The 13,537-nt window shown below is 43.5% G+C and overlaps 1 protein-coding gene across 1 annotated transcript in view; it reads right to left on the reverse strand.

The window, feature by feature from the left end:
• IQSEC3 (IQ motif and Sec7 domain ArfGEF 3) overlaps positions 1 to 6,739 on the reverse strand; it is a 103,423-nt gene extending 96,684 nt beyond the window's left edge. Inside the window, exon 1 of the mRNA XM_042948390.1 lies at positions 6,186 to 6,739. Coding sequence (XP_042804324.1) covers positions 6,186 to 6,739 — 554 coding nt within the window. The remainder of the gene's footprint in view (positions 1 to 6,185) is intronic.
• Between the last annotated feature and the right edge of the window lie 6,798 nt (positions 6,740 to 13,537).

A 13,537-nucleotide genomic window follows, 5' to 3' on the forward strand; every position in this document is an offset into this window, starting at 1 on the left:
CCGTGAGTTCAAGCCCCGCGTCGGGCTCTGTGCTGACAGCTCAGAGCCTGGAGCCTGTTTCAGATTCTGTGTCTCCCTCTCTCTCTGACCCTCCCCCGTTCATGCTCTGTCTCTCTCTGTCTCAAAAATAAATAAACGTTAAAAAAAAAATTTAAAAAAAAGAAATACTACAATGTATTGAGCACTTACTATGTGCCCTGAACAGTACTAACAAATGATACTATTTAACTTTTAAATTTTACAACAACTCTTCAATGTATATATTACTTCTCATTTTATAAATGAAAAAAACAGAGGCTTAAAGAGGGCAAATAATGAATGTAAAGTCTCATAGATGTTAGAGCAGGATTCATACCCAGATTTGCTTAATTTCAAAGCCCATGTTCTTTTTGAAAATTTTTTTGTAAATGTTTATTTTGAGAGAGCGCAGAGGAGGGACAGAGAGAGAGGGAGACAGAATCCCAAGCAGGCTCTGCATCGTCAACATGGAGCCAGATGCGGAGCTCAAACCCACAAATTGTGAGATCATGACCTGAGCCAAAATCAAAAGTCGGACACTTAACCGACTGAGCCACCCAGGTGCCCCACAAAGGCCATGTTCTTAACCACCTAGGTCTTGAAAATTCTGTGATTCTGTGGTTTCCTTAAGTTCTTTTTAGCCTGAAAAACCTAATTTCTCCCTCATTCTATTCCTGATCTTTGTTTGTTTGTTTGTTTGTTTGTTAATGCCCATGTTCCTTGAAATGGAGGTGACCACCTTCCTCATGGAAACAAGAAACCCTTTCCAGCCTGTATGAGAACCTACACTTTGTGCTTTTCCAGAAGCAGAAAAAGAAGGTGCTGCAGTCGCCCAAGCCTTGGAAATCCTGCCAGATGGCCTTGCATTTGGGGATCTGCCAGGCGCAATGAGAGTGTCCCCAGGACTTCTTATAAGAACCCCCTTACTAAGCAGCTGCTTAGTGTTCAGGGCCATGGAGAGTCCGTTTGGGCCCCAGTGAAAATTTTTGAGGGTCCCCAACAAGGTCAGTTTGTCTAAAAATCTTTACACAGGATTTAAATTCAGGATCCAAGTCTCTTTCTGGACCACAGGTCCTACTGCTGATCCCACCTTTCCCCTCCTTTCCCATATCAGCCTCACTTTCATCAGCTCTCCACCCAGACCTGACCCCATCTGCCTTTTCTCGTAAGTGACCTTTGAAACTCAGGCTGCACAGATATTTGCTGAATCAGCAGAACCAACTGCTGCTCCTCTTGCTTGGTTTCAGGCCAATAGGAAAATGTTCCAGGATGTCTTTGTATGGGGCCCTTATGGTGCTAACTCTGTGGGCCTGGGAAGGGCTTGGGGATATGGAAGGACAGAGCAGGATGGAGCAAGGCACAGAGAGCTTGTGAGGAGGACAGAGCCCAGTGGGTTTTCCCTGAAGCAGGAGTAACTTGTTTCTCTTGAATTGTGTTCTTTTTGGATGAAAAACTAGAAAGAGCAGTGGTCTGGGCTCTTGTACAAGCAGGGAACAGAGGATCTTTATAAGTGCCTACTTTGTGCCGGCTTCTAGGTGAGCAAAAAGACACACACTCCTTCCTCTTGGTGAGCCTTCACTCTGGCCCCATTTTCCAGCTGACCGGCAATAAGTCCTCTTCTTGCTGGGGGTAGAGGAAGAAAAGGAGGATATGCAGTTTGGTGAGCACTGACCTTCTCGTTGCTTCCCCAGCAAAGCAGGCCTTCCAGCTACAGGTAGACAAGGACTCTGAGTATCAAGGCCCTTCTTACTCTGTTGAAAGGGTTTAGCCTAGTAGGAGGTGATTAGGGTAGGGGGGACTGTACTTTTAGGGGATGGGATGATGTTCATATGCAATACAGGTATCTCTGTGAATTGAATCTTCAAGGCTGTGTCCTCCTTCCAGCTACCCTTGGCTCTTACTCTTCCTGACATAAACCCTTGACTCCAACCAAGATAACCTTCTCTCTGGGCTCTCAATATGATTTATATGCTCCCCCTTTTCACCCTGTTCTCTTCTGATAGAGGGTGGCTCTAGGCAGCAGCAATCTGCTTATATTTGTTTAGATATTTCTCGATATATGTCTCATGTATGTTGAACAAGGTCTATTTGCTTCTTTCCTGTTTTTCCCCAGCACAGGGTGTACAGTTTTGAATGGACTGGACACTAGATAAAATACAGCTGACTGACTGACAGACCTTCACAGTCTCTTAATAGCTCTCAGAATGGGCCAGACTTGAGCTGCCATCTCCAGGAGGACAACCCTGACTCAGTAGGAACAGAGACACCTGCTCCAATCAGCATTTTAGACAACAGGCTAAGAAGCACATCTAATGACTTTCTAACTATCCTTCAGCCTCCAGTCAGTATGATACCATGGAGCTCAAAAATTGACCTAAGATTTATTTCATGCTTAAAGGATGGGAGTAGAGGAGTCTTCCCTGGGCAGCTTACGTGGAACCAACAGATAGATAGAAGGAAGAAAATATGGGAGAGAGAAAGAGTTTGAGGGGAGAGAAGAAAGAGGAAAGAGAGAAGGAAGGACAAAGAGAAAGGAAAAAGTGGTGAGGAAGAGAAAGTATAAAAGGAAGACAAAGGACGAAGGAAGAGAAGAGAGGACAGGGGTTACTACTGAGCCACCCAGACTTCATGGCTACTTGGAGGTGGGGAGTAGGAGCTGAATTTGATTCACAATTCAGGAATCTTACCCAGCCTCCAGTAATCCTCTGCTTAAGGGTTGGGGAACACGGGAAAGCCCTGGGATCCACCGGCTCTAAATGCATGGCTGGGTGGGTGTGCAAGCATGTGCTCAGACAGAGGAGCTGTGGTCACACTGAAGCAGTAGCCTCAAGGGAGGGTCATGTGCTTCCATGGCAAGAAGTAGACTTTGCCAGATCAGGCTAAGGCTCTGACTCCAGCCAGGAAAAGGGATAATCAATTCTGTAGATGCTGTGAGCCTTGATTGAAAAAATAAAGAGGAGGAAGCTAGATCACTGCTTTCATTAAGAGGCAAAAACAGTGGGGGCTGGAGCTTAGCAAGAGCCAGGAAGCATGCAGAGAAAGAACATTAACCCCTCCAGCATCTTTCTTCCATGGTATGTCTGCACTCACTCACCCCCTCATCATTGCTTCCTTGGCCTAACCTCCAGGGCCACCACCTTCCCATCTCCCTCAGCAGAGAAGGGAGAGAGGCCAGGCTGCATATTAATGCAGATCTGATGACAATTAAACGATCCATTATTTCTTGGTTCCAGGTTCCCCAAGGCTCTTGCCTCTCCTGGATTTGGGCAGGAAGAGGAGTTCTGAGGATAAGAGACAAACCGTGTGGGAAGATAATGCATCTAACACAATGCCTGGGCCCTTGTAACCCGCACTCAAGCCTCAGCAACCTCACCAGGGCTGCATTCTTACTATAACGAGGCCAGAGAAGGACAAATAAAAAATGAGAAAAGATTTCAGTAAAATTATGATCCAAAGACCTCATCTGCCATACCGTCTTCCTACTTCAGCACACCCAGTAGAGAACTGATTCAGCAGGGAGCTCCCCAGGAGAAACACCAGGGAGAGGGCTGCTGGCTCTGCTCTTCTCCTCATCTCACCCTATCCATAAAGATCTCTCTCTCTCTCTCTCTCTCTCTCTGCCTGCTGGCTGCATCTAGCCCTGCACCATCGAGAGGTATGGGCAGAGGATGACAGCCATACAAAATGGGGGTCACGGGTAGAAAGCAAGGTGGGGCCAAACACGTAGTCAGCAACAATGATTTATTCCTGAGGTTCTGTGGGGGTGGAGGGGGACTTAGGTTGAAGTTAGGCAAAACCGTGGAAAGAAATGAGTGGCACAAAAGGCACAAAAAGCATTCAGCCAGCCAAGATGTCCATGATTCACACCCAAAGGGAGAGAGTTGCAGGGAGGAGGTAAGGCGTTCTCTCTAAGTATCTTGGTATCCAGCCTCAGAGAGAGCAGAGGGAAAAGCTGGAGGATCTGGAGGAAGGAAGGAGCCACTTGTGGTATTAACCTCTTATTGCCTGGCACAACTTTCTAAGGTAAAGATTTTTAACAACTTCCACTCTCCTCCACCATTCTAATTACTTCTTATTTTTGTTTTGCTCCTATGGGAAGCAAAAGCAGGACAAAGGAGAAGAAAAGATGAGGACACTATGGTTTGTCTCTGGTTTTGACTTGTGAGGCTGGATAGGAATCCAAGTGATTCCTAAATCCCTGGTTTCCTAGCAAGAGCACCTGGGAAGGAGAGTTTGGGCTCTCTAAGCTACTTTGGGGACCACAGTAAAGTCCTTCTCCAAGAAAAATTAACTAAATCATTCTTGCTCATGCTTCCCTGAAGGGATGAAAAGAAAGTGTGAAAGAGAAGGGAGATATCAAAGGGCATGAGGAGAAGAATCAGGTGAAGAACGATAATTACCAGGAAACTGTGGCTGCCCCCAGGGAAATGAATGGACTAGTTCTCCCCCCCCCCATTTGGGGGAAAAGCCAGGCAATACCTTGTAAGAATGTTGTCTTTTGTTGAACCATGGGCACTGAGGGAAAACTGACTTTCTGCTTTTCATGCCAGATAAGGAAAGAAAACCATGAAACTGAAGGAAGAGCAAATGGGCCATTGAGGGACCTGGGGAAGAAAGCCGCATTTTCTTGGGGCCTGAATCAAGTGCTATACGTCTGCCAAGCCAGATCATCCTGGATCTTCACCCCTAAGAGCCCATGGTTCCAGTCAGATCTACCCCGTGAGCTAACATATCCTGACCCAACTTCTCTAACTATGTAGATGTGAGGAGAAAATGAGTTTTTAAGGAATACATCAAATCTTTACAAGTATCTGCAGACCTAAAACATGCTGAGACTGGATGAAAGTGGGATTCTTGGCTCTCCTCCTTCCTCTCCCCACCCCGCTCTTCCTTTAGCATCACCATTGTCAGGGGCAGGTGCTGACTAGGTACTGATTTCCCCTGAGCTGTTCTTCCATGCAGTTCTCCCATCACCTGTATAATCAGAGGAAGGAAGCTGATATGTCACGGCCTTTCCAGTACAGAGGTGGGAATATTCCAGTCCTCTTTCATCTCTTCTTCCCATGTCCCTAGTTCACAGACACTGAAAGTAAAGAGCTTGAGGTTCTAGAGTCCCTCCCTGGGGTTATGAGTCTATCTCTCTCAGGAGCCAACATGAGGATTCCTATTATCACCAGATAACCAAGCAGAAACAAGATTTGCAGTCACCAGCCATAACAGAAAGATTTAAACATCCAAATACCAACAATTCCTTTTGTCAACTATCCCTTTCATCATTGTTCCCTTTCCACAATTGCCAACCACCCTACACAGAAATCCTCCTTGAGTCAGAGGAAAAAGCTATAGCCAGATTGAGACCTCAGGCTATAACACAGTCCTCCACTGGCTTGGTGGGATGTGTCTTTGCACCCCTTTAGTTCTATGGGGATTCAGAAGAAAGATGCCCACTCAGGTCAGAGCAGAGTAAGCTTCCCCCAAAGAGCCACTCCTGGCTTTGACTCCCACTGCATCACTTAAAGAACCAGACTCGTTCCTCTGGGAAATGCTTTCTCTCACCCTTTATCTTCCTCTACCTCCAGCTCCCCTGCCTTCTCACATCATACCTGCTTTTCAACTGTATCCCCTGCATCCTAAATTTTCTCAGATTCCAATTCTACGCTGCCTAGACCCTAGCCGTTCTAAAGCTCTTAACATGTCTCTTTGGCAAGCCTCTGTCTTTTTCATATCTCACTCTCCATTCAAATAATTTTACTACCCAAACTCCCTTCCAAATTTTTCCTAACTTAAAAAAATTCAACTGTTCTTTTTTCTTTGGTTTAATTTTCGCCAAAACTTCCTTCCAATCTTGTGCTCTTTAAAACCTCTTTAAAACCGGTATCCCCAATAACTTAAAACCCATTTCTTTCCTCCTTTGCCCCCAGTAATGGTCTGGATGCTCTCTTTTGCTCCAGCATCCCCTCAGCCCTCTCAAACACTGATATCAATCCCTCCTTTCCCCCAAATCTCCTTGACACACTTCTACCTCCAAGCATCTGCTCATCTCTTCACTTCAGGTTACTCTAGTCCTTCAGACTCTTAGGTGCACCTGGTTTCCCCCTTATCTCCTCCTTTTACCCATTTGCTTCCCTGTCTGTCACAACAGTCCCCATCCCTTCTTCCCCACTCACTCGGGTCTCCTGCTCAGGACGCCCTTGCCGAGGGCGGCGGGGGATTTGTGCTGAAGGAGGGTTCCAGCGGCAGTGCAACAACTCGGGGGACGCTCCTTCTCCTTGTCGGCGACGGCCCCGGGCGCCACTGGGTGCTGGTGGGGAGACTGGGGTGCGTGAGCCCTGCTGCTGGGGCCCGGCTGGGGCTGCACCAGGAGCTGTCCGTGGTGCTGAAGCGGTGGCTGCTCCGGCGCAGGCTGCGGCGCGGCGGGCGAGAGCTGTCCGTGATTCTGGAGCGGTTCCTGGGGCCCAGCGGCGGCGGCGGCGGCTGTGGCCGGGGTGACGGGCAGCGGGGCTGGCGACGGAGGGACGAGCCCGGGCGGAGGCTGGGCTTGCAGCAGCTGCTGGTGCTCCCACAGGCTGCGGTTCTCGGCGCTTAGCTCGTCCAGCCGCCGCTCCAGCTCGTCGATGCGCTGGCGCTGGGTGTGGATGAGGCTCTGCTGGTTCTGCACGATGGCCGTGAGCTCCTTGAGGTAGAGCACGGCACGCACCGGGTTCTCCAGCAGGCTCTCCATGCCGCCCGCCGCCGCCTGCGCCCTGCCTGCGCCTCGGCGGGCGGCGGGGAGCGTGAGGGCGCGCAGGAGCCGAGCAGCCCCAGCGATCCGCTCACCTCCCTCTCCAGCGGGCCCAGCCTCCCTCCCAGCCGCCGGCGCCGCGTCACGGCCACACAGACATTCACACACGCACCGAGGGGCGGGACCGCGGCGCCAGGGCCCACCCACCCACTCTCCCACCTCCGGGCTTCGTGAGGAGTCTCGGCCTCCTGCAGGGCTGACAGGAGAAAAGGGAGACGACTGAGGGAGTCGGGCGAGGGGTGGGGGTGGCGCGGGGGCAGCATAAACGAGAGACTGGAGATAGATAAATCAGGGGAGAAAAGGAAAGCGGCTGAGGTAGATGTACCTGTGCTGTGAGAGTGTGGTGGGACGGGTAGGAAAAGAGAAGCAGATAAGGAAAGAGGGAAAGAAGAGGGAGACTGAGAGAATGTTGGGGGGCGGGGGAGAGAGAAAGTGGCAAAAGGAAAGAGAAATGTATTTAAAACGAGGAAGTCATGGGACTCTGAGAGGTCATGATTTCTGTTTCCTATGTCCAGCCATCCCAGAGGTTAGGGGTCATCTTAAACACCTTCTGGAATGCATGGGTTGCTTAGTAGGTTAAGCCTTGACTTTTGCTTTCGCCCAGGTCATGATCTCACAGCTCGTGAGATGGAGCCCTGCGTTGGGCTCTGCGCTGAGAGCAGGGAGCCTGCTAGAGATTGTCTCCTCTCTCTACTCCTTCCCCGCTCTCTCTCTCTCTTAAAATAAATAAATAAACATAAAAAGTATTTTTTAAAAATTTGAAAAAGACCTTCTGAGGAGAAGCCACACTTGCACCTTTTGTACTAAACAATCTATTCTCTTGGGGAATTCCCTGAGACACAAAAGTCATAGAACTATAGGGGACCCTAGAGAACATCCAGTCCTTCATTCAGCCAAGAGGAAACTTAGGGTGAGAAGTCTGTTTATGCTGGGTGTTCTCTGGGAATGAGACCTCAGGACAATTTTGGCCACTCTAATATGAACATGAACTAAATATACCAAACCCTGTGTGTCATAGGTTCATGCTTCCAGAAACTTCTGAAGAGATTATTCTGTGTGAAAAACAATTATGGGGGCACCAGAGTGGCTCAGTCAGTTGAGCAGCTGACACTTGATTTTGGCTAAGGTCATGATCTCACGGTTCATGAGATCGAGCCCCACATTGGGCTCTGTGCTGACAGTGTGGAGCCTGCTTGGGATTCTCTCTCTCTCTCTCTCTCTCTCTCTCTTTCTCTCTCAAAATAAATGAATTAATTAAAAAAAGAAAAACATTTATGAAATGCGTCCTCCTAACAAACACTGAGCTAGGTGGTGGTAAGATCAAGATGACTAGGACGGAATCTTTGGCTTCTTGAAGCTTACAATTAAGTAGGTGAAACAGGTAGTAAATACTTAATTTTGATATATGATGGTGGTTGTATGTTATAAGATAGAGATATGCCCAGGGTGCTACAGGAGCCCAACAGCTTGGAGTATCTAGGAAAGTTTCTTGCAGAAAGTAACACTTAAAGTGGAAAGGATTTTCCAGAAAGGGGGAACAGAATGAGCAAAAGATCAGAGATATGAATCAGCATGAACTGAATAATTCATAAATTACTACAACAAATGTACATAAAACACCCATTAATTGCTAAGTAATGTACTAGGAACTATGCAGGCTATACCTAGCATAGATAATAAATTTATGGTTTCTATAATCAAGGAGATTATAATCAAATACAATAGATATGGTGTGCACATGAACAACTAAAATACAAATCAAAATTTCTGTGAGAGCTCTTCAAGCCAAGTGCCATAGGAGCTCAGGGGAGGAATAGATTGTGTTTGACTATGGTGATCTGATCAGGAAGAGGTGTTATTCAGCTAAGCTATGAAGGATGGAAAAGATTGCAACAGGTAGACAGAACGGGGGAGCGGGGCAGAAGATGGAGAAGATATGTGAGACAGCAGGAAGGACTCAGGAATGAAATAGAGCACTTTAATCTAATTTGGCAGAGAAATGACCTTTTCCTCTGGGCTATAAGTGCTCTTAGCATATCTGTTACTGTACTGCTCTACTCTCCACACAGGTTGTGTTCCCCCAAGGTAGGCCTATCTGTGAATACCATGTGTCCAGTGAGCTGGGCCAGCCAAGCCCATCTGGTGCCAGACTTGAATGACCTTATGGGAAAGGATATGTGCTCTGCAAATATATTGGTTTCTCTGCACCTGCAGTATGTTTTTATTTTGCTTTCCTCCCATTTATTTTCCTAGGAAATTTTCTTTTGTAAAGAATGAAGGAAGGAGGCTTATCTACAGCTGAGCCAACAGTTGGCAGAACAGAGTACCAGGGAGGATCCTTTGGTAATGATCCCCCAAGTAAAGAATGGGAGTTGAGGGATAGAACGAGGGTACCCAAAAACTGAAACACTTTTCTTCTGAATTTTCTTTGCTTGTCTAGTTGATTTGTTCTTCATGAGTTGGGTGCTCATAGAGACAATACTATTTCTATAAGTAAAACAGCCTGCATTATTATCCATAGGACTTGTTGGAAATGCAGATTTCTGGGCCCCATGTTAGTCCTGCTGTGTTGGAATCACTAGGGATGTGATTCATTTTTTAATTTTAATTTTTTTCTTTTTTTAAAAAATCCACTTTATTGAGTTACAGCTTGCATGTAATAATATGCACCCACTTTGAATGCACAGTTCAATGAGTTTTGACAAACATATACACCCATGTAATCAAAATTAACATCATTTTAAAAAGTAACCTCATGCCCCTTTGCAGTCAATTGCTTTTATCCTCAGTCCTGGTCTACCATTCATCTGCTTTTTGCCAAGATAAATTAGTTTTGCCTGTTCTAGAATTTCTTGTAAATGGCAATCATAGAGTATATACTCTTTTGTGTTTGTTTTTTTGTGCTCAGCATAATGCTTTTGAGGTTCATTTATTCTGTTATGCTATCAATAGTGTGTTCCTTTTTATTTATGAGTGGTCTTATATGGTATGGATAAACCATAATTTATCTATTCACCTGAAAATGGACATTTTGGTTGTTTCTAGGTTTTGGTTATTTTGAATAAAGCTGTCTTTGTGTGAACATATGTTTTATTGGGAGGAAAAACCTAGAATTGGAATTACTGAGTCATATACTAAATATATATCTAACTTAATAAGAAACTCAAATTGTTTTCCAAAGTGGTTGTACTATTTTTTATTTTCACCAGAAATGTATGAGAGGTTCAGGTGTTTTTGCATCCTCACTAACACTTGGTAATTTTAGCCTTTTAAAACTTTATCACTTTGAGTGAGTAGTAGCTTTAAAATGGTTTTAATAGATATTTTTCTGACTAAAGCTGTTGGGCATCTTCTCATGTGCTTATTAGCCATTTAACTATTTTGTCTGCCTACTCTTTCTATTGAATTGTTTCTCTTATGTATTGAGTTGTAAGAGTTCTTTATATATTCTGGAAAGCAGTCTTAGTCAGATGTATACATTACAAATATTTTCCCTAGTCAGTATCTTCCTTTTAATTTTCTTAACATTGTCTTTTGAAGAACAAACGTTTTTATTTTGATGAAGAAAAACATTTGAAAAAGAAAAACATTTTCTTTTATACTTCATATTTTTTGTGTCCTATCTAAATTTTTTTTTGCCTGTCCCAAGGCCAAAAACATGTTCTTCTGTATTCTCTTCTAGAAGTTTTATCATTTTTGCTTTTAAGTTTAGGTCTGTGATCTATTTCAGGTTAATTTTTGTGTTTGCTATGAAGAGTCAAAGTTCATTTCTTCCTTAAATGTTTGATATAATTCATCATTGAAGCCAAACCTGGAGGGTTTTTTGTGAGTAGATTTTTAACTACAAATTCAAGTTCTTTAATAGATACAGAGCCATTCAACCAATAAGTTTCTTTGTGTATCCATTTTGGTAATTTGTGCCTCTAGTAGGGAGAATGGCCACCCAAAGATGTCTCTGTCTTAGTCCCCAAAACCTGTGAATGTGCTACCTTACATGGCAAAAGCAACTTTAAATATGTGATTAAATTAATGATCTTGAAATAGAAAGATTATCCAGGATTATCTGGATGGGTCCAATTTAATCACAAGAGTCTTTGTAATGGGGCCGTGAGAGTGTCAGAAAGGAGATGTGACAACAGAAGCAGATGTCAGAATGGGGCAGATGCTATCTTGGGAGAAGAATCCAGAAAATGCAGGTGGCATATAAAAGCTAGAAAAGGGAGGGAAACAGATTCTTCTCCAGAGCCTCCAGAAAGAATGCAATCCCACCAATATCTCAATTTTAGCTAGGCGAAATGCATTTTGGACTTCTGACTTCTGGAACTGTAAGATAATAAATTTGTGAGATAATAAATTTGCTTTAAGTCACTATGTTTGTCATAATCCAACAGCAGCAATAAGAAATGAATACAAGTGTCTTTCAAGAATGTATCAATTTCATTTGAGTTGTCAAACTTGTTGGCACAAAGTTGTTTATAATATGTTCCTATTAGCCTTTTAATGTCTGTTGGCTGTGTAGTGATGGCTCCTGTTTCATTCCTGATATTGATAATTTGGGTATTTTTAAAAGTCAGTCTGGCTAGATATTTATCCATTTTTATATTTTCATATAACCAGTGTTTGGTGTCACTGATTTTTCTTTATTGTTTGTCCATTTGCTATTTCATTGATTTGCTCTCATGTTTCTTTTTTCTTTTTTCTACCTACTTTTGTTTCCATTTACTTTTTCAAAAAAATTTTTTGATGTTTATTTATATTTGACAGAGAGAGACAGAGACAGAGACAGAAATTGAGTGGGGGAGAGGCAGAGAGACAGAGACAGAATCTGAAGCAGGATCCAGGCTCTGATCTGTGAGCTGTGAGTACAGAGCCCAATGTGGGGCTTGAACTCACAAACCATGAGGTCATGACCTTAGCCAATGTCAGACACTTAACTGACTGAGCCACCCAGGCAACCCTCCATTTGCTTTTTTAAAACGAGCTTCTTAAGATGCAAGCTTAGATTATTGACTTTAAGTCTTTCTTCTTTTTCAGTGTAAGTATTTAAAGCTCTAAAGTTCTCACCAGGCACTGTTTTATCTGTATCCTAAATTTTTCTTATTTATTCAGTGCAAAATATTTTTTAAATTTCTTTTCATATCTTCAAATCTTTCTATTATTCATTTCTAATTTAATTCTTTTATGGTCGGAGAACATATCCATAGGAGTTCAATCTTTTAAAATTTATTGAAAATTTTGGAACTTTTATATGGTCTAATTTATGGTCTATTTTGATGAATGTCTGTGTGCAATTGTCTGATAGCCACTCCAGCTTTCTCATTTAAAAAATTCTTTTAAACATTTATTCATTTTTGAGAGACAGAGCGCAAGCCGGGGTGGGGCAGAGAGAGAGAGAGAAAGAATCTGAATCAGGCTTTAGGCTCTAAGCCGTCTGCATAAAGCCCGACATGGGGCTCAAATTCATGAGTCGTGAGATCATGATCTGAGCCAAAGTTAGACACTTAACTGACTGAGCCACCCAGGTGCCCCACAGCTTTCTCATTATTAATGTTTGCATGTGTGGTGGGCAGAAAAATGGCTTCCAAAAATGTCCATATACTGTCCCAGGAACCTGTAATTATGTTACCCTACATGACAAAAGAGATTTTGCAGATGCCATTAAAATTAAGGACCCTGAGATTGAGGAGATTGTCCTGGATTTTGCTCTGGGCACACCTGTGCCCAACATAACCACATGATTCCTTAAAGGCAGAAAATCATTTGTGGTTGTGGTCACAGAGAGATATGACTACAAAAGAATGGTCAGGGTAGTGTGATGTGAGAAGGACTAGACCTGCTTTGCTTGCTTTGAAGATGGAGGAAGGGACCATAAGCTAAGGACTATGAGTGGTCTCCAGAAGATGGAAAAGGCAAGCTAACTGATTCTCTCCTTGAGTTTTCAAAAAGGAATGCAGCCTTGCTGACACCTTCATTTTAGCCTAGTAAGACCCATGTTAAATTTCTAACTTACAGAACTGTAAGATAATAAATTTGGACGGCCACAGAAACACAATACAGCATGTTACATCCCCCCCCCCAATTCTTTTACTTTTAATCTATCTATATCTTCAAATTTAAAGTATTTTTTCTTATAAATAACATGTATTTGGACTGGCTTTTTAAAAATCCAGCCTGACAATCTGTTTTTTAATTGGCATGCTTAGATCATTTGCATTTAATTTAATTATCAATATGGTTAGATTTATATCTACTGTATTGCTATTTTATTATGTGTTTCTTTTGTTCTTAGTTCTTTTTCATCTTTTTCCTGCCTTCATTTAGCTTGCATATTTTCTGGTACTCCATTTCATCTCTACTCGTGGCTTGTTGACACTACCTGCTCATTTATTTATTTAGTCATTGCTCTAGAGTTTACAATATTTGTTGTTTAAATTCCCATGATGTACTGATCTCACAGTCTATGAGTTCGAGCCCCGCGTCGGGCTCTGTGCTGGCAGCTCAGAGCCTGGAGCCTGTTTCAGATTCTGTGTCTCCCTCTCTCTCTGCCCCTCCCCTGTTCATGCTCTGTCTCTCTCTGTCTCAAAAATAAATAAGCGTTAAAAAAATTTTTTTTTAAAAATAAATTCCCATTATGTCCAAATATTGTATTTCACATATAATGTAAAAACATTACAACAGTTTGTTTCTATTTCTCTCACCCTCTGTGCTACTATTGTCATAGATTTACTTCTATATTTA

This window comes from Panthera leo, chromosome B4 (assembly GCF_018350215.1).
Source record: "Panthera leo isolate Ple1 chromosome B4, P.leo_Ple1_pat1.1, whole genome shotgun sequence".
Lineage (NCBI taxonomy): Eukaryota > Metazoa > Chordata > Mammalia > Carnivora > Felidae > Panthera > Panthera leo.